This window comes from Lepisma saccharinum, chromosome 1, assembly GCF_977018435.1.
Source record: "Lepisma saccharinum chromosome 1, izLepSacc3.1, whole genome shotgun sequence".
NCBI classification, from domain to species: Eukaryota; Metazoa; Arthropoda; class Insecta; order Zygentoma; family Lepismatidae; genus Lepisma; species Lepisma saccharinum.
Genome location: NC_139229.1, coordinates 178,652,035 through 178,671,454, shown reverse-complemented (window position 1 = coordinate 178,671,454; position 19,420 = coordinate 178,652,035). Strand labels below are relative to the sequence as shown.

General features: G+C 38.3%; 1 protein-coding gene across 1 annotated transcript; it reads left to right on the top strand.

Moving 5' to 3' along the window:
• Positions 1-3,957: 3,957 nt before the first annotated feature.
• On the top strand, positions 3,958-18,335 carry LOC146004582 (galanin receptor 2b-like). Its single transcript, XM_083143454.1, has 2 exons — positions 3,958-4,252; positions 15,708-18,335. The coding sequence occupies exon 2, from the start codon at positions 15,742-15,744 to the stop codon at positions 16,831-16,833; it is 1,092 nt and encodes a 363-aa protein (XP_082999580.1). The 5' UTR covers positions 3,958-4,252; positions 15,708-15,741; the 3' UTR covers positions 16,834-18,335.
• Positions 18,336-19,420: the final 1,085 nt, after the last annotated feature.

Genomic DNA, 19,420 nt, shown 5'->3' with positions numbered 1-19,420 from the left:
GAAAAGAAGCACTACATATGCGTTAAATATAGATTAAAGCATGCCATCGCAGGTCATAAAGAATGCTACAACTCAATTTCAAAAAGTAACTGTCACAGGAAAACTGTGCCTGATGGAAAAATTCTAATTACATATTTGAATTCAGGGCAAAAAAATACACTAGACTCGCCATTTAGTTTTCTTGTTAAAAAATCATATTGACCAGTGTAATCATTCAGAACACTACGATCGTAACAGCCAATTACAATTTCATCCTCTGGATCAAATACATGATGAATAATGCGTTTTCTGTTGTAAAAAGACACATTTTGGGGGGATTTTTACCTTCAATAATATATATATATATATATGTGTATATATATATATATATATATATATATATATATATACATATACACACACACACACACACACACACACAAAATATATGTAAAAATGTTACACCTTAAATGCACCATATTTAATCCGTTAGATGAAGAAAAGAAAGTGTTCAAGGGTACTATCGAAGTTGGGTGGGAGGGAAGAAATATCCAACTCTTACATATTAGGCCTTAATTGACACGTGGGTTCTGGGGTTCTGAATGAAACGTTGGGGTGGACAGTATCCAATTCTAGGTCTTAGATTATGGTGGGTATTTTTGTTAGAGGGGGATTGAGCATTAAATTGAGGGGGTATCCAATTCTTGTGTATTATTATTGTCTTAGATCGTTGCGGAAATTCTGGTGTGGAGACTAAGAATTTATTTTTGGAGGAGGCAATATCCACTCTTCCATATCAAGAATTGGCATGAAAATTTTGGTGGTAGGATTGAGTATTAAATTTAAAAGGAGAGATAGGAAGCTCTTGATAAAGTGTTAAATTTTAAATTGTCAAGGGATTTCTGTAGTGAAGAGAGAGTTCGAACATTAAATTTTGGAGACTGTATTTAGTGATATGGAATCCACACGTTTTCGACCCAGAACGTGCCAAAAGAGAAGCTGGAAAAAACTAAATATCTCTGGATCCTAAGAAAGTATTGACACCCATTAAATTAATATTCCTGAAAGCCTGCAAAGAAATGGATGTAAAAATTTTCTTGCTCACTTCGCTCTCAATGGTATGTTGCAGGAATGCGTGTTTGGCCCTTTACTGAGGTGGATGTGAAGTTTTATACTATAGCTGCATTACAGACATAAGCGATATTCTCGATATTCATTAATAACATCACTTCTTAAAATTCTTAAAATATAATGCTTAGTGTTTTTAGTATACTGCTTAATTTAAAGCAGGTGCATAATTTGGAACAAAAATATATCGAATCCACATTTCTAGCAGATGAAATCCACGTAATTACTGTCATGAGTTACTAAAATAATTATATCTACCTCAAGAAAACGGGGGTGGGGTGAGTTCTTTGAAAGAGGAACCGTATTATATTATCGCCCTGAGCTTAAGAATTTCTAGCTAGGGTTCTGTAATGTCACGTGAAACAATAATTGAATCGGCCATACGGCTGGAGCATGTTATTGGTTTGTCAAGGTTGAATTTTCTATCTTTATCTTAAGTTGTGTAACAATTTGTGTTAAATACTCAAATTGTGAGTTTTATAAACCCATTCAGAATCACTATTTATATGCATATTTACATAATTTAATTTACTTTAATTTAATTTAGTTTTAAGTTTTTTCGAAAATCGTAAAAAATATGGACTGTTTAGCATGGTACGTGTATTTCATTCAAATAGACATCAATTATTACGTATTCATCCAAACTATTTTGGGGGATTATGATGAACGATTTTAGGGGCGGTATTGAGTGATGGGCACCCATTTTTAGGGAGAAGGGGCAGATCAAGTATAGTGTTCAGTAAAGCTAAGAAAAAAGTTACTTTGAGTAGACACGCTGTCGTAATTAAATACTTTGTGGAGATTACGATATGGTTTGAGGGCGCGGATGATATGATTTTTGGGGGGGAGGACGCATGTGACGACATCCTCACGATATGGCGGTATAATTCTCAGCATGCGCATCGCAAGTTCATGAGATGTTGCCACATTGTAGATTATGGACCACACTACATCATGAACACGTTACCTCACAGACAGAATGCACACCTGGGACAACATAAAATCAGTCTCATTACTTAATTTTTGGACTGTGTAGATTTAAGCTTAACGCCCATTGACACGCGGCGGGGAAACGCGACAACAGAACTTCTGTTGTCTGCTTCTATTGAAATCAAATGGTGTAAAGCCAACTACAGGGATATAGCGCGGAATTTCCATGCCAGAAGTCTGCAGGTTATCTTGAAGATTATCGCCCACTGAGACACCGGAAACGTGTCTGTTGCCGTGTTTCTCCGCGTCTCAGTGGGCGCTAAGCTATAGACGAGAGAGAAGAAGTAAGAAGTAGACAAGCAACCACACACACAAAGAGAGAGCATTTTTGCTATTTAGTGTCGCTTTTTGACACGTTTAGCTAGTCACGAAGATGAGGATGAGTGATTTTTATATATGTGTGCCTGTATGAATGTTTTTTTTTCAGGCGGTACGCAACGGTACGCCGTGTCGGCACCTTTTAATAAGTAAGAATAAAACTAATAACATTTTATTTTAGCGAGAGAAGTGTACGTGGATGCACGATAATTTATGAACATTCAACAATATTTTGAGGAGTTCTTATGAAGAACACAATGACAATAACAGACTAACTTGAAGAGTACTGGAACTTTTCTTTTTTTTTAAAAAAAAAGAGTTAGATATACACACATATAGTCTTTAGTTTTTCTAGAAAGAAAGGTGCCGGTATTTTTAACTTGGTTTGTTGTGTTGACTTGTGATTGTGTTCATCATAAGAACTCATGGGCGTCAGCAAAGAGGAAGAAGTAAAAGTTGCCTTCTTCCCTGGCTTTTATTTTTCCTTTGTCTCCTTCTTTCCTTGCATCTTCTTCCTAGTTTTTGACCTTTTAGAGTATTACTCGTAGTATCTCTCTTCTTAATCATTTCATTTTCTATATAATCCCTCCCATTTTTTGTCTGTTTCTTCCATATTCTTTCTATCGATGTTCTGCTATTTCTTTACTCTCTCTTTTTCTGTTTTTCTTGTATAATTCTCTTTACTTTCTCTCTAGTTTTTCTATTCTTTTTCTTTCTCACCTCTCTCTTCTGTTTCTCTTTCTTTCTCTCTCTCTACTCTCTTCCCTCTGTCTCTCTCTTTCCTTCTCTCTTTCGCTCCCGTATCTTTCATTTTCTATATCTCTCTCGCTTCTCTGTATCTTTATTTCCCTATTTCTTTCTTTCTTACTCGCTTCCCCATTTCTCTCTCAAGTGTGGCTTCTTTAAAATTATCTTCCTTTCTCACATTCTCTACTGCTTCTATCACATCTTTCTTTAGTCTCTCTCTTAAGCACTTCTTTCTTGTGATGACATGTAAACATGATGTCAGTATATCTAACTGAAGGGAGCAGCTTTTTGATTTTTGATTTTTTATTATTGTTCATTATGTCACTTCACACAGCACACCAGTATTGTGCCCAGGGCAGCTGGTCATAACCCTCTCATAGACCCAGCTTTTCTAGAAAATTGACTATGAGTCAAGGTAGCTTTATGAGCCTCGAAGACCAGTGGAGTTGGTACTTCGTCTCATTGGCTTGTTTCGAGTAGGCAAAATGTCTACTGTTGAAAAAAGAAAGAAAAACACATGACCACCACTAGCCTAATCATGCCAGCGCCACATACAGGACAAAAAAATATGCATAGGAGATGAACGCGATTTGCATTTACCGCACAATACCTGCTGAATGCGCGAAAGTGAGGGGAAGGAGGACAGGGCGTTTTATGCAACTTACAGAACGTAACGCTGTGGTTTTTCACGTGTCGTTATATTTCGCGTTCGATTTGTCAGCTTACAAATACGATTCATTCAACCGTTCATAATTGCGCAATGAGTAATGCGTTGTATTATGCAGTGGTAGTCTCGACAACTTAGCCAGAGGTCGCCGTCTGAAACTCAGCGCCGACTCTAAAACACGGAGGCGGTTTGCTCCAGGTTAGACACAAACAAAACACGCAAGCCTCGCAGACCTGTGTGCTTGGTGCTCCGCCGTCATTGGCTTGTTTCGAGCAGTCGGCGTGCAGCCAAGGTAAAAGCAACGTGCAAGTAGGTCTGCTTAAAAAAGTGAGTGAAATGTGGAGCGCTACGTAGGTAATGCTCTCTGCGTGTGCAATGCTGAAGAGAGTGTTGTATTGTTGTCATCGTTGTGTAGCATGATCGGTAAGTTTTTATTGCGTTAATTTTATAATATCAATGAATTTATCGTGAATAGAACTGAATGAAGTATTGTTACACTTTTCACCTGGTAAAGAGTTGCTCTACGTATTTTTACTTGATAACCGTTTCACAAGAAACAAATTGAGTTCTAGATATACGGAATTGTAATTGGCCTTAGTTTTTTGTGTGCATGTGAACGGTAACTTAACTAATATAGCGTATAGGACATTGTTGTTAAACTATATGGTGCCGTAAACAAAAACTCTTTTTGTTTATTGGTAGTAAGCACTTTTTTGAATTTTATGTTGAGTCGAAAAGTGCCAAAGATGCAAGCTTTCGTATTGGAAATTTAGTCGCTGTCCACTTAGTTTTACGACTGAGAAAAATTGGGCTGTTTGCCCAAAATATCCACAACTATTTCTTAACAATAGTTTAGTTTATTTACTGCGATTGTCAACTTTCAATGTTTTTGAATGAACGTTTAGTGACAAGCAATGCATTACTCATTAACAATCTTCGTAGTGATTGTTGTAACAATAGATGTCTCTGTGGCCGTGCATTGTTTGGTCGATTCACGCTGAGGATTACATGTTCGAGCCCCGACCTTGTCGGCCATTCGTGTTCCTTCCGATTGTGACTGTCCTTTCATCAATTTAATCTAATTAATCATCGCGATAGAGGAAGAAAAGTGACTAAACTATACAAAGCGACAGACTACTCGCGACGACGACGCGTCATGACGTCCGGTCGACCAGCTTGACATTCTTTCCCCCTTCAGTGAGCAAGTACAATAAATGTGTAAATAAATGCTGTTATAGTAAAAACACACCTTTTTGTGTGCGATATTTATGGGGTATTTCGAATGTAACTGGCCCAGAAAATATTTCCAACGCCTCACGCCTGCCTCGCCCCACATATTTCCTTGTAGTTAGTGTGATGATTTGAACGAATATCGGAGAACAGGCATACTTGACCAGAACCTCTAACTTCCAAAACGTAACTCTGAACACGTTGGATAGCACGAAAGGAAGAAAGGAGAGTTATTTTATTAATGAAAAAATCAAAGTTAACATTAGCACAATGCAGAGATCCACTGCCATCAATTTCGGCCTTCGTGGAGTTGTTGACACGCTAGAAAACCAGGGGTCTTGAGGTTCGAACCCTGAGTATATGAACTCTTTTTTTTTTTTCTTTTTTTTTTGTTCCCTCACTTCATATATTCATCGCCCATCCTTCTCGTAGATTTTAATGCAGAGGCAGAGGAAATATGAAACGTGACCAAAATACAATAAATTGTTTTTAATGTTGCATGACAGCAGCTTCATATGACTACAAATCAGGTGTCCTGCACGAATTATTGAAGGTAATGCGTAGGAATAATGGGAGAAATGCTTCACTTAAAACTTACTCCCGCTCAGCCAAATCATTAGTGCTTTCCTGCGATCGATCCCGGATTAGATTCCCGGTGATAACCTCTAAAATTTCGGTGTTGACCCAGCATCGCCAGGAGAATTGGGGAGTTACTTGAAAAGAAGTGGCGGGCTCCTGTCTCGAAAGACAGAAAATAGCGGCGATGGGACTCGTCACCCAATGAAAAGCTAGCTGCTTGGCAGACCATGGAGTTTTAGTTTACCTAACATTCAAAACTGATTTGTTTGCTGTTAATCGGCACTTATTGTTGTATCGATGTTCCCCAGGGAAGTTCTCGTACTTTTTCTTAGCAATTTCTAGTTACTCAGACTCGTTAATAGGAGTGTCTCTCATTCTCTTCAAGCGCCAAAGCTAAAACTGTAGAAGTTCACTTTATGCACAAATAGGCTAATCGAGACTGGATCTACAGTTTAAAGTGGGATCCGGACCAATGTCCATCAACCGGATATCGATCCCGGGACCCCTTGATTGCACGACGACAGCGTTCAGGGTTGGCAAGGTAATTTACTCGTTACGTTTTTTTACGTAAGTTACGCGTAATTTACTAGTAATCTACTTTGCGTAGAAAACCAGCTTTTTACGCAGATGTAAAGAAATAATTTTATTTCTGAAGATTGTTTATACAGCCGCCGTACGCTCTCACCCTCACTAACACATTTTAAAAAATTGAGAAACCTGTTTTTTATATATACTTTTTGCACTGCTATTCTGTAGTCTGTATAACATAACGATTAACGACAATGTGTTTGGATTGGATTTCAAAGTTTTAGTAACAGCTTCAAATGACTTTCTCTGGCTAATTATGATGTGAATGTGAATATAACAGCTTCAAATGACTTTCTCTGGCTAATTATGATGTGAATGTGAATATGGCAGTTTGTAAAATTCCAATAAAAGAGCACATACAAATTTGGAAGGAAAGTTTTTTTTCCTTTTGTTTCTGCCACTGCCAATTGCCATATATAACAATAACCATCGCAAAAAAATGTTTTCTTTTAATTTTTATGTTTGGTTCTAGTTTTTACGTATTTTACGCGTCGTGTAGAAAACCTTTTTTACGTGTAATTGCACAACTCTGGTCACTACGTCATCGGGGATGCATGCCGAAATTAAACTTGTCAAATTGCATGTGTATGTCAGTCGCAAGTAACCAGGCAAATCAATAAGCCGTTTATATGTATGAGGAATTGCCTAGTTTTCAACGACCTGGGTTGCACGCGAGATATCGATCACCAGTACTCGTGCACTAATTCAGGACAGCTGACCTCTCCCTGCCCCACTCTTGACTTATCTGAAGATCTTGTGGCACCTTTTGAGACTGGCGAAGTATAAAAATGTATACCTATATTTTTAGTAAATAAGAAAGCAACATTCCTGTACATAAACAGGCAATTTCGGGTTCAAAACCGGTACAATTTTTTTTTTGAAAAATATGTGTTGAAAAATATGATCAAAAGCTGTATATAAAATTACATTTTGAAATACACATTTTAAAAATTTTGTGAATATAATCCTAAATTTGATTTAAAAACTACACTTTTACACAAAATAAACATAACCCTTCTAATCGTATTTATGTAGTTACCAGAGTATTAAGTTTACTCTTGTATCAAGGCGTCCATTTTACAAATATTTACAACAAAATTAATCAATTTTCCGTGAAATGCATAACTCGCAGCATAATTTTTAAAAAAGTGTCGCGTGGGTAAATAAACTCTAAATTTCGTGTTTGAGTATATTTCGCTTTTTGCAGTTCATTTCGCATCATTTCGTGGCAAATTAGGGTAGCAAAATGCATTACAGGATGTTATTTCACATTTCGTGTTTTCGTCAAAAACGAAATAGGCCTGTGCATTACTCTCTAGCATACCCCATTAATAGACTTGGAGTGACCCAATTAAAAATTTCTTGATTGCTATTTAGCGAAACTGTGACGTCTAGATTGGCAACCAGGATATTCGAATGTGATAGTTTCCAGTTTTGTGTCGTTTATATTTCCCACAACATGACAAATTCTTTATATTCCTTTATTTTATAATACTGTATTTAAAAGTAACGGGGTTGTCCTTTTCGTCCCTGTGTAGCGTGGTGACGTGTTTGTTTTAAAAATCAATCTCTCAATAATGGTCGTGTAGGGATCCAAAGTATAATAGTTAATCAATCATTCCTAGAGCAAGAAGCAAGCGTTTCTTTTTGTCCAACTCTTTCTTATTACCTTCAGTTTATTAGTCTAGATGCAATTGTTGAGAATAACATTTGGAGAGAACTTTGAGTCTGGTTTAAGTCCATTTTATGAACAGATAGGCTACTCGAGACTTCATCTACCGTTAGGACCGCTTTATTACAATACGACGCGTTATCACTACGCCATCGAGGAGTCCAGAATTGTCTCTCTGGCTTCACTGATGACGTATTGGTAATACAGTCGTCTTGTAATCAAGGATTTCTGGATTCGATACCTGGTGACATCAAATGGTACGATGATTCGGATTTCGCTTTAAACTGTAAGTCCAGTTTCGATGAGTGACGCGCGTCGCTTCGGTGTGAAATTACCCTAACTTGTAAAGCAGAGAAAACTAGAGAATTCTGCTGATCTGTTTATTCATCTGTAATTTAAAGATACAACGCACTAATACAATAAAGATCAGTGCTCGTACCAGACAAACAAAAATATATTTCTTGTGTAACTTCACTAGCATTCAATAATCCTTTTATCATTTGCCACGTCTTCAATCTTTATTCTAATGATCAGATTTTAAAAACAACCTCTAGAATACTACCCATATTATGGAAAAATCTATCAAAAGTGTTCTCTAGTTAGATTGACAATCATTTCATAGAATCTATTAACGAGATTGAACATTCAGTCTAAAATTTAGAGAATCTTCTCAAAACCATGTGAGCCACTTATTGGGACGTCATTCGGTGTAGTGGAAGCAGGTGAAGTGTGTTGGAGTCCCGTTATAGCCCCGTCGAGTGCGTGTCGAGCAGAGAACGTAAAACTTCACCGTTGAGATGATAATTTACGTGGGAAATAAAACGGAAGTAAGTTACCTCAGACCAGAATTGCAATATAGCAAGGATTTTTCATGCTTCCGTCAACTCGAACAAATATTTTGATAGAGTTCTGCTAGGACATAAACAAACAATAGAGTTCACCACTAATGGTGCGTTCTCTGCCATGTATCTGACAGAGCTCAGAGTTGTACATGCATTCATGAATCTAGGCCGCTTTTCTTTTCCTCGTATCTACTTGGAAGAGGACGCTACTACAGTGATGCTGGTATTTTTCTATTCAGCTGTTTCTTGACGTCATTATTCTGCTGCCTTAGTTTAATTGCAACAGAGGGGCCCCTCCGGTCGCCCGGGCAATCTACTTCCTTCCAGTAAAACAAAAAAATGCAACTTAAATGCTATTTTAGCCTAAGTATGCGTCTTTTGTATGGTATTTAGTAGTGTATCAAATGAGACTGACACCAGAAAATATACACGCCCTCTCTTCCTTCCCACTCATTTTTCTTGCATCGTCACTGAATCTCAAAGCTTATGAATGGTGTTAGCGGAAAGGGGAGGCGGACTAAAGAAGACAATGAAACTACCATACCACGACTATGAATATTTCTACTGCAATTCTATTACCATAACAGTTATTAACCGATACCAAGCTGCAATGATCGACGCTATTGTGCAAGTTTTAACATACATGGTACGAAGTCATGATAATTTTACGCATCGTTTCGTGTGTATTGTATTGAAGGCAATGACAAATATAGCCACAGGTTCAGCATTTGGTGTCTGGTTAAAATGCCGAATTGGATTGCTTTAAAGAATTTTCAAGAATTGGGAGCCAAACCACAAAAAATATGTCTTATCTAATTGATGAAATCACAAGGTCTCGTACAAAGGTCCACTACTTGGGATTTCGATCCCAGGACCCTATTTAAAGAGAGGGGTCCTGAGTTCTAGTCCCGGTTAAGACATGGATAGTTTTGTATAGAACCTCTGGATTAACACATAGAGAAACGACGTTAAATGAAAAAAAGGGGGGGGTTATGCTCAAAATGTGTTGATAAGTTATGATGTCCAGGTGTGCAAGAGGAGACTATTGAACTTCGGCACAACATACGAACATATTGTTGAATCGCATTCGTTCCTTCGTTGAAGGAAAATGCCTTTCTTACGAGATGTTAAGAGAATTTGTATTTTTGAAACTAAATTTTAAGTATTTAGTACTACAAAACCTTGCTAAAGAGTGTACCACGAGAACAAGGAAAGTGGAAATATACAGAAATAGTAAAAGAAGACACAAAATATCGCCTGTTCAGTTGAATTGATTGTAGGCATTAAGTAGGTGAAACGATTAAGAGAATTTCTTGACAGGATAAGATAGTGTCAATATACTATTACGTAAGCCCTTACATGTAATATCTTTTATAACCTACTTCAAGTTAATGACGGTCAGGTTTTCTTTCTGATATCAATCTGTGTTTCCAATCAAATTTCCATTTGAAAACTGGATTTGTTTGTTCTGATCCACCGATGGATTGCACTTCGTGGGAGCAGAAACTCGTTCTCCACTCAACTTGACACTGATCTGCTAATCGCAGCAGCAACCACCAAGTGGTAATTTACTTTTCCCAGCAAGCATTCCTGTTAGCAGTGTCGCCGATGAATTTACAGTCCATTGCATAAAGGACAGGTTAATTAAGTGCCAGTTATGCCCAGTTCACACCAATGCGAATTGCTTTCTATAGTAGCGCCACGATGTCTCCATACGAAAGTCACTTGGGCGAGCTTCGACGCATCCGAGCATTACAGGACAGTGATTTTCATCCGTGTTTACTTGTCAGGTACTTCACACGTGTTCTGCATACGTAACATAAAATGTCTTAAAAGCGGTATTAAGATATCATTGCAACTTTTATTTTTCGGGATGGGACTGCCCACCAAAGAAATTATTTAGCGTCGGTTTTCTACCGATTTTTGGCTAATTGCAACGATTAGATGACTGACATGATTAAATTGATGGAGGGGCAGGCCGGGATTCGATTTCGTGGAGCGCTGTGCTAACCACTCCAACTACCAAGTATTGTGGTATGGTTTCCTTAAAGAAAGAAAGAAGAAAATGGTTCCAAACCTTGATTCATCAGTTTTTGTAGGATTCGATTAGTGCCAAATTGTAAGCTTGCATTAAAGTCGTGCAAAAATTCCATATCACTCTCTCAATTTTATTGGAAAATTATATTGCTGTTCATTCTAATGCTATGAAGCATATATTATAAAGAAGAATAAATTGCATTCGGGGTGTAAGGGGTACCTTCCACGTAGTTGCCCAAAAGTCAACCTCACTTCCACGCAGTACACCCTGGACTGCATTTTGCAGACGAACGAGGCTCTGGCGACTGGCACTATAGCCAGTATAATTTTGTGTGTGTTGTCCTGTTTTTTGTCCTTGTGTGTGCCGAGTGTCCGTTTACAGCCTCAGCTTTTAATAGAAGTCAGAAAATTTTAAGATTTTTAGTTATGCAACGTTCGAGTTGTTATTTGTAATGGTAAGGGGCTGGCCCCCGTATAATGTGACGGGTGCAGAATAGCCTAAGTGCTGACGCACCCAAAATTTTAAATTCAAATTCAAAATAAATTGCATTCTTCGTTCACTTATCCATAAGTTTTTCCACTCTTGAATGGTGATTAATTTTTGTTTATGTGAACTGATGATAAGTTTCAATTACAGCGATACAGAGGTAGGCTCTGATTGATTAAACGAGAAATACGTAATGTTGTATTGAAGAACTACCATATGGCATTATAGTGGTTCGGATAAGACTTTAACGCATTGTAAGATATTGGAAACGGCTGTAGTACCCGTGGCAAAAGCTCTTGTCACTGAATGCTGAGAGCCAATAAAAGAAGTACCCCATTTTAAACTTTAGGCCAGGATTTGTCTGTAGATAATTCGCAGAAACGTTTGAATGCTATGAAACATGCGACAGTGTTAGGAATGACACGAGTTTTCACTTTACACTGTGTCAATTTCAGCGAGACAAAAATGCCAGCGTCAAATTCTTCATTCTAAAACGGTCCTTAGCCTTTGTGGAGGTTGAGGGCTATTTGTGCTTCCTTTGGCACCTCTTACCTTCAGAGGGCGTCACGTGCCAAAACACTCCCCAAGTTGTGTTCGCAGGTGCGTCACAGCGGCTCTTACCTTGCCAAGAATTACGTACTTCGCAGTGATTAGATTGGTCTTGTCTGTTGCGCAAAATAGATAATTATATCTTGGATGTCATGGAGCTCGCGGGTTTTCTCTAATTAGCATCTATGCATAGATAAACTCGCACGTTGCACAATATACCAAAGTGCCGCCTAACAGATATATAGCATTATCCACAGAGTGTCTGTCCCTTGTCCATCCAGCATATATCTTCCTTCAAGTATGCCATGGATGTTTGTGAATCATTTTTGGATATGGTTTGGAGACCAGTACATATTTCGAATGTAAGTGGGACGTTTTATGGACTTTTTTGATTATTATTTTGCGGATAAGAAAACAATTTTGAATATACATTTATTAGAAATTAACAAGATAAAAAATATATTCTCATGTTCGCATTGGGACTTCAACTGGCCTAAAATAAGTAATTTCTGGATATTTTTCATGAATAATTTGGATAGAAATAAGAAAATCCATGGAACAAGATGTGTCTCTCTCTCTCTCTCTCTCTCTCTCTCTCTCTCTCTCTCTCTCTCTCTCTCTCTCTCAGTGATTTAGCTATAAGTTCAAAGTGAGATTTACCTTTTGTCGACCTCCGTGGCAGAGTTGTTAGTGTTACGCGCTACGATGTCAGATCCTAGCTTCGAACTCTGGTTAATACATGGATGTATCTCTGCGTTTGTCCCTTCATCCATTTCATCAGTCCATCCTCACCATCGCGATTAATCCAAGAGGCATAACACCGACGTGGAATAAATAAAATTGAAATAGGAGAATAACTCCCAACGTCTTTTTGTCCCATTACCCAAATTCTCACGTCACTGTGCAAGATATTGTGGTATAATTTGAAAATAATGTAATGCGTTTGTCTTGTGCATCTCCTTTTACAACCTGGCACTCTTTTAATTTTCCGAAGTAGCTTTTTACACCCTCCCCCCTTGTTTTAAATTTTTAAGTAAGAATTTTATATTCGGGGTTATTTCCCCGCATACATTGAAGGGTTCAAATTGGCCTAATGTACAGACGCACCCAACAATTTTAATTCAATCAATCAATCAAAAAAGAGGGAGTGATCTTTGATGCAAAACTAACAATCACTATATTTAACCTATATCAGCTACTTAATCCAGCTTAACCTTCTTAGTTCTGCATTGTACATAACCTTTCTAACTGCAAAGAGAATCAGTGAAAACCTTTTTTTTATCTAGTGGATTTCCCTGTGTAGGGTTGCACAAGTATGCTGTATTTTACAAAGACCCATTGCTGATTTACATATATTTCCAAGTCTGAGTTTGTGTATACCTGAAGAAGAATAGCCTTTGCAATTGTAGTCAGTGCGAAGGTCTTTCCGCTCGCATGCCTGAGAACTGAGGGAATTCCAGGTTAGATCATAAATCAACCGCTCAACTCGCTCAGCCACCGAACCTATTAGAGAAGAATAGATACATCCTCATAACAGCCGCAAATTAACAAACACTGCTGGGGAATCACTCAAGATCTCAGGGGTCGCAACGCGTTTCTATAGCCACTACACTACGGAATTCGGCTGCTGGCTTTCATTTCCTTACCTGCTCTCTCATCCAACTAGAAACGAACTATAGGGATGATATCGGAAGAAGACTTGAATATATTGGGTTCGTCTTGAGTTGTAAATGTCTGTCTCGTTATTGGTCTCGTCTCTGTATATTAATTATAATTAACATTCGCCTGTTCTCACCTAGAAATGTGTAGGATAAAAAAAAAAAACAGTATATCACCGTGCAAGCTGCCACAACGTACATGAGTAATTAGTAAAACGACTTCTTTTGACATATATTTTTGTTTGATGCCTCATTTTGACGCTACGAGCCCTCGAAACACGAAAGTTTATTCTGAATATGTGTGCAATGCACAGGGTTACAATTGGCACTAACTTATTGACTTCGCATTTACTACAAACAAGATATGAGTTGTGTATAGATATTGGATGGATGTAAGCTTCATATTTCTGAAAAGTAAATTTGGTTTAGGTAAATTCGTAAATATCATATCAAAGAGTCTCTGTCTCATCTCGAGACGAGACCAGGACTTATTTCGGTACCATCCGTCCATAAAACTATTCCTCAAAACTCAAGGTGCTTTGTTGGGTGACGCACCTGTGAACAGGATGAGTTGCCAATAAGAGTGCTTCCTGGTATTTGCTGTTTCAGTGGGCGACCGTAATTTAGAAGCACGAATTCTAAATCTCATGTGCTGTCTTCCCCATCTTTTCAATAGGAGAATTTATGCGCATTTATTCGCGATTTCCTGAATGCGAAACCCGTTCTTGCTGCACAGAAAATGTGACGAAACTTCAGGAAGGGTAAACGAAAGTAAGTGCGAGGTATACGGACCTCTTATATCGCAATCGCCTTGCCAAGGACAAGGCCTGCTCGTTCATTGTGGTCCGCAACAACTTTTCGGAACGTCGTGACATTGAAGTATGTTGATTGAGCAACCGCTGAAGGTAATGCGCTAATTAAGCTATGCGCATTGTTTAGGAAACACACGTGCTACTCTTGATACAACACGTATACGAAAGTGTTTGGCTTTCACTTTGCAGATACAGCATAGGGATTTTCTTTACAGATTGTTCTAAGAATCCCCCTTCATGGAAATGATGCTGCTTATGACTCTACCCCTGGTTCAGTTACCCTAAAAGAAGATATAGGCATATTGGGGTAATGAAAAAATGGTAGCATAATACAGTCTTGAAGGTACAAACGCAATCCTTTGTGGTTGTTCTTGAAGCTTTTCTGGCGACGAATGGTGACATTTGTCGAGATATCAACCGCGTTAGTTACGGATATAAATCAGAGCCTTCGAGGGCTAACATCTTCAGCGAATTGAAGTGAAGACGTGCGGGTTTACTCTGCATGTCCGTCCCTCAAACTTAAAACACCAAACAACCTAGTGGTCATCATCTTTGCAAGATGATGCCAAAATAGTTACGGGTGTAATTTACTTTGCAAAGCCTTTACCTGCCCCCCCTCCCAATTTTTAATTTTTAATTATTACTGTCCTGCTGTTCAGAGATACTGAGTTACTAGATTAATACCAGGTGGTCACAATTCAATTTCTCCCCTTTCGAAGCAACGGATTGCACTGGAACTTGGTATAGAGGCTATGGAAACCACGAGGAGGCGAATGCTGACGATAAGATTGTTCAAATTTTGACCATCCAGGTGCAACTATACATTTTCGGCAGCGCATTTGCTACTCTCAGTTGAAAGTATTTTTTAAATTAATTCTTACGACAAAATTACAGTAACACCTACTACACGTGTTTTCGTTCATACTTCTGTTATTTCTACAATAGCAATACTTATTTTCGTAATGCAAATTATGTGATGTTCAAAATATAGGACATTTAGGTTGTTTTTTTCCCAAATCCTCCCGGATGCCGGACATGAAGAGTAAAATTTAGAATATGTCCGGAACAAATATGTGGTAATCGTATGTACAGTCACCGGCAATAAAAATGGGACACAGATCCTGAAATACTACCTTCCCTGCAAGGTGTTGTGTGTTGCCTAACTCTACGGCTGTAGTAGAAGTTGCCGTTTAAATTTGCTATTAAAATTCACTTATCGCCGTATAGTTAGGCAACACAGAACGCCTTGCAGGGAAGGTGGTATTTCAGAATGTAGGTGTCCCATTTTTATTGCCGGTGACTACAGTAGAATATAATACAATCATAGCAAAAGCAATTATATGAATTACATTAAATATATTGGCAATAATGTATCTTGCCTTTTTCCTTTGCTTCTCACCCGCCTATTTTTATCGTGCTTGCAGACTGACATGAGGGAGAAACGTAACTGAAGACAGGATGGACCCAAATGCAGTGCACATCATGGACTTCGTCCGGAAGTTCAACATCGTAACACTCTCCGTGATTGGCGGAATCGGCCTCCTGGGGAACGTGCTCGTGGTGGCCGCCATCGTTCGCAACTTCCGCCTCCGCTCCTTCACCAACCTCTTCATCCTGAGCCTGGCCGTCACTCACCTCTGCTGCATCGTCAGGCTTTTCCTCCACGTCTACAGCATCTCCGCCAGGAGCTGGCAATTCGGGATGTTCGGCTGCGTCGTCGACTCCACGGTGTGGGGGATCTTCCTTATCACGTCCAGCGTGTTCGTGGTCATCCTGTGTGTCACCAGACTCGTCAACGATCGTTGGCCGATCTCTTTCTCAAAGATTCCCATGTCCCGCATCCCTGTGATAGTGTCCTGCGTTGGATGGGTGCTGAGCGCCGTATTCATCGCTCCGTACCTCGCCTTCACGAAGCTAGACTTAAGCGGAGCGTTCTGCATCACTGATTGGTCCAACGACCGGAACCTTTATCTCTACACCTTCGTCATTGGATTTGCGCTTCCGGTATCCCTCGTCGTTGTAGTTTTCTTCTTGTATCTCCTGGACAAGTTCTGTGCCCCCAAGCGCATGGTGAGCTGCTCCCCCTATGAGGAGGAGACTGATAAACGCGCCACGAAGCTCGTGGTGGCGCTTTCCGTGACTCACATACTCTGCAGAATACCTATATATCTTGTGTGGATGAACCATGCGTTTCCCTCGATGTCCGTCACTCACAGTTTCAGCTGGGACACCTTCGTGCTCGTCAATACGGTGTCCGAGGTGATCCTCAACTCTAGTGTCGCCGTCACACCTCTGGTGTGCCTGTGTCTCAGCGAAGACATCAGAACAACTGTCGTGAAGATTCTGACCTGCAGCGACGTCAACCGCTACAGCAACGAGATACAGCTAGGTGACAGGAGTAGAGTCGGAAAAGGGGGATACGAGGGAATCGAACTAATAACCTGCCAGAAACCCGACGAGAGAGAATCGTCCCCACCAGTGATGAACGGAGGGTCCAAGAACCAAGGCTTTCTGCAGACTCCCAATGGGGATTTAGACAATGCTGCTTGAAGCACCATAACATCTTATGTTGCAAATGTTGACTGCTTTCCGCAACGTACAAGTTGTAGAAAAACCTTTCGTCCATGAGCTTGACAAAAATCAGTGTTTCTAGGTGACTCAGTGGATAAGGTAGATTTTGATTTGTAGTTCTTCTACAACGTATTCACAAATTCATGAATACGGTCGCTCTTCAAAGGAGCCTTAGTCATATCAACGAAATATTATTGCTCGATAGAAGTTACCAGTTTGTGAAATGGAGGTTATAATTACTGCAAGGACAAGATTCATTGCAGCTATAATATATAAATTAATTACATTGTCTTCCAAATGTTGTTTGCCTCTGCATTATGAAGGTGTAAGCACAAAGTAATGTTCTGTTAATTTTAGATGGTGCATTATATTCTGTGTGGCGAACCCCAGTTAAAGTAAAGAAGTATAGTAATCCTCAAAGCAAGGATTTGGATAGTATTTGCTCAACTGAAGTTGTTAAATCTTGTTTTTGATTTTAAGGAACATTTCTATAGTATGGAGCAATTTTGATATTTTGTAGATGAGAGAATTTTTGACATTTTTAGTCTTGATGAACTATTCTTTACTTACTGTTGATATAACTGATGTTCGTGAAATTTCGATAGGAGTGCTAATTGTAACATTAAGATTAGTAGGTATTTCGCATTTAGACATTTTGTGTTGATAAAGTATTAGCTTTTGTTTTCTGAAGTTTTTGTGTAACATTCAGATTGAAATGAACATAAATAAGATCCGCCAAGTTCTAAATTTTATTAGAGAATAAGATTGTATTATATTTTATTGCAAAATATACCGTATTGTTTGTACTTCTACCAAATTTAACAATCTATAATATTGTTAATATTTATGTAAGATTAATTTGTTTACATTTTGTTGTTATTTTGAGTTGTACCTCAGTATTTTGCATGTTTATTTGCAATAGAATAGAATATAAGCTTTTGTATAATAATTTCATTATACATGTAACGGGAAGACTCAGATGAGCGAATAATGTTTTGCGAGTTAAAAATACTCAATAAAGTACAAACTTCATAAACTGTGCACAAGTTGCATATACTTGTAGTATGATACTTCGTATTAATGTTTCGTGTATATCTCGCCTGAAAGTACGTCAGAGTTGCCAGCAACATATTGTTAATAATCTAAACAATTCTCTGTATCGTACTGCATAGTGCAGAACGTATACGAATCCTAGTCTATTTTGAATATATCAAACAAGTTTGTGTGTGCATGTGTGTGAATGTATCAAATATAATTTGCATCCAAAATTATTAATCTTTTTAAATGTTATGATATTCATAATTTTCAAAATGCCACAAAATCCTTGTGAATTAGCTTATTGTAAATATTTTGTAATGGTTTCAATTTCTATGAAGGAACCAATGGTGCATATACAATAGCAAGAATCTAGTCCGTGCCATGGTGGTGAAAAATGTATTCAGTATTGTTGATAGATAAGAATAAATCATTGTTAATATACATATTTCTGTTTTTGTAAGGGTTTCTGTTGGCACCCCAGTCAGTTGTATTGTATTACATTTTGGTTGTTTAATATAACTTTTCCGTCTCTTGAGGTTAATCACTGCCAGTGGCGTACGCAAGGGGGGCTACGGGGTTTAAACCTCCCCCTTGAGCTTGTGAAATGTTATGAAAAATGCTGTGAAAAAAAAATGACCAATTTACCACAGTCAACGATCTGGGACAATACTATTACTACTACTACTACTACTACTACTACTACTACTAATAAAAATAATAATTTGAATTATTATTTCCATGCAGCACGGAGAAAAGCACAGCATTCCAAACACATTCGTCTTTCAGAGAGAAAGCCTTGAAAATGAAATATGAGGGCAACTATGATTTAAAAGAAAGAGAACTTGTTTTGTATCTCAGTTGCAACAATGTTGAATACACTGGCTGGGATAGTAAATGTGGATAGCATATGCCTTCGTTTTGGAGGGCAGGATGCATAATAAAATATTTCGTATTTTTGGAGCTTTTCAGTCTATTAAAATTGTATTCAAAGACAAAAATGGTAATCGGGACTGACTTTAAAAGAGGTTTCGCATTTACACATTTTGATTTTTTAAAGTTCTTAACGGATTTTTATTTGAAAATTCTGATTTTCTCAATTTCGGTAGGGGCTGTAACCCCATCAGCCAGCCCTCTACGTACGCCAGTGTTCAATGAGCATGTGAACAATGAGAATTAACTAAAAGTTATTGGTTCGTTTTAAGCGGCTAATGTATAGACAAAGGCTAGGCGGACAAGAATACAGTCACCAGTCCGCCTTCCCATTGTTTACCGCAGCATTAATGTTGATTAAATTAAATAGGTGATCTAGAAAAAACAAGTTTGGAGAGATGCAGATTCAATGCGAATTCTGTACCAGGAGAATGAATTGCGTTATACCGTATAATTTATTTCTCGAAGATTGCTGCTATACTACAAGAAAGCAATTCAAAACTATAGAGTAAAAGTTCAACTGCGTGTTACAATCGACATTTACAATATTGTAGGGACAGAATACTTAAAAATTGTTGTTTTAACGGAAGGTAAAGGC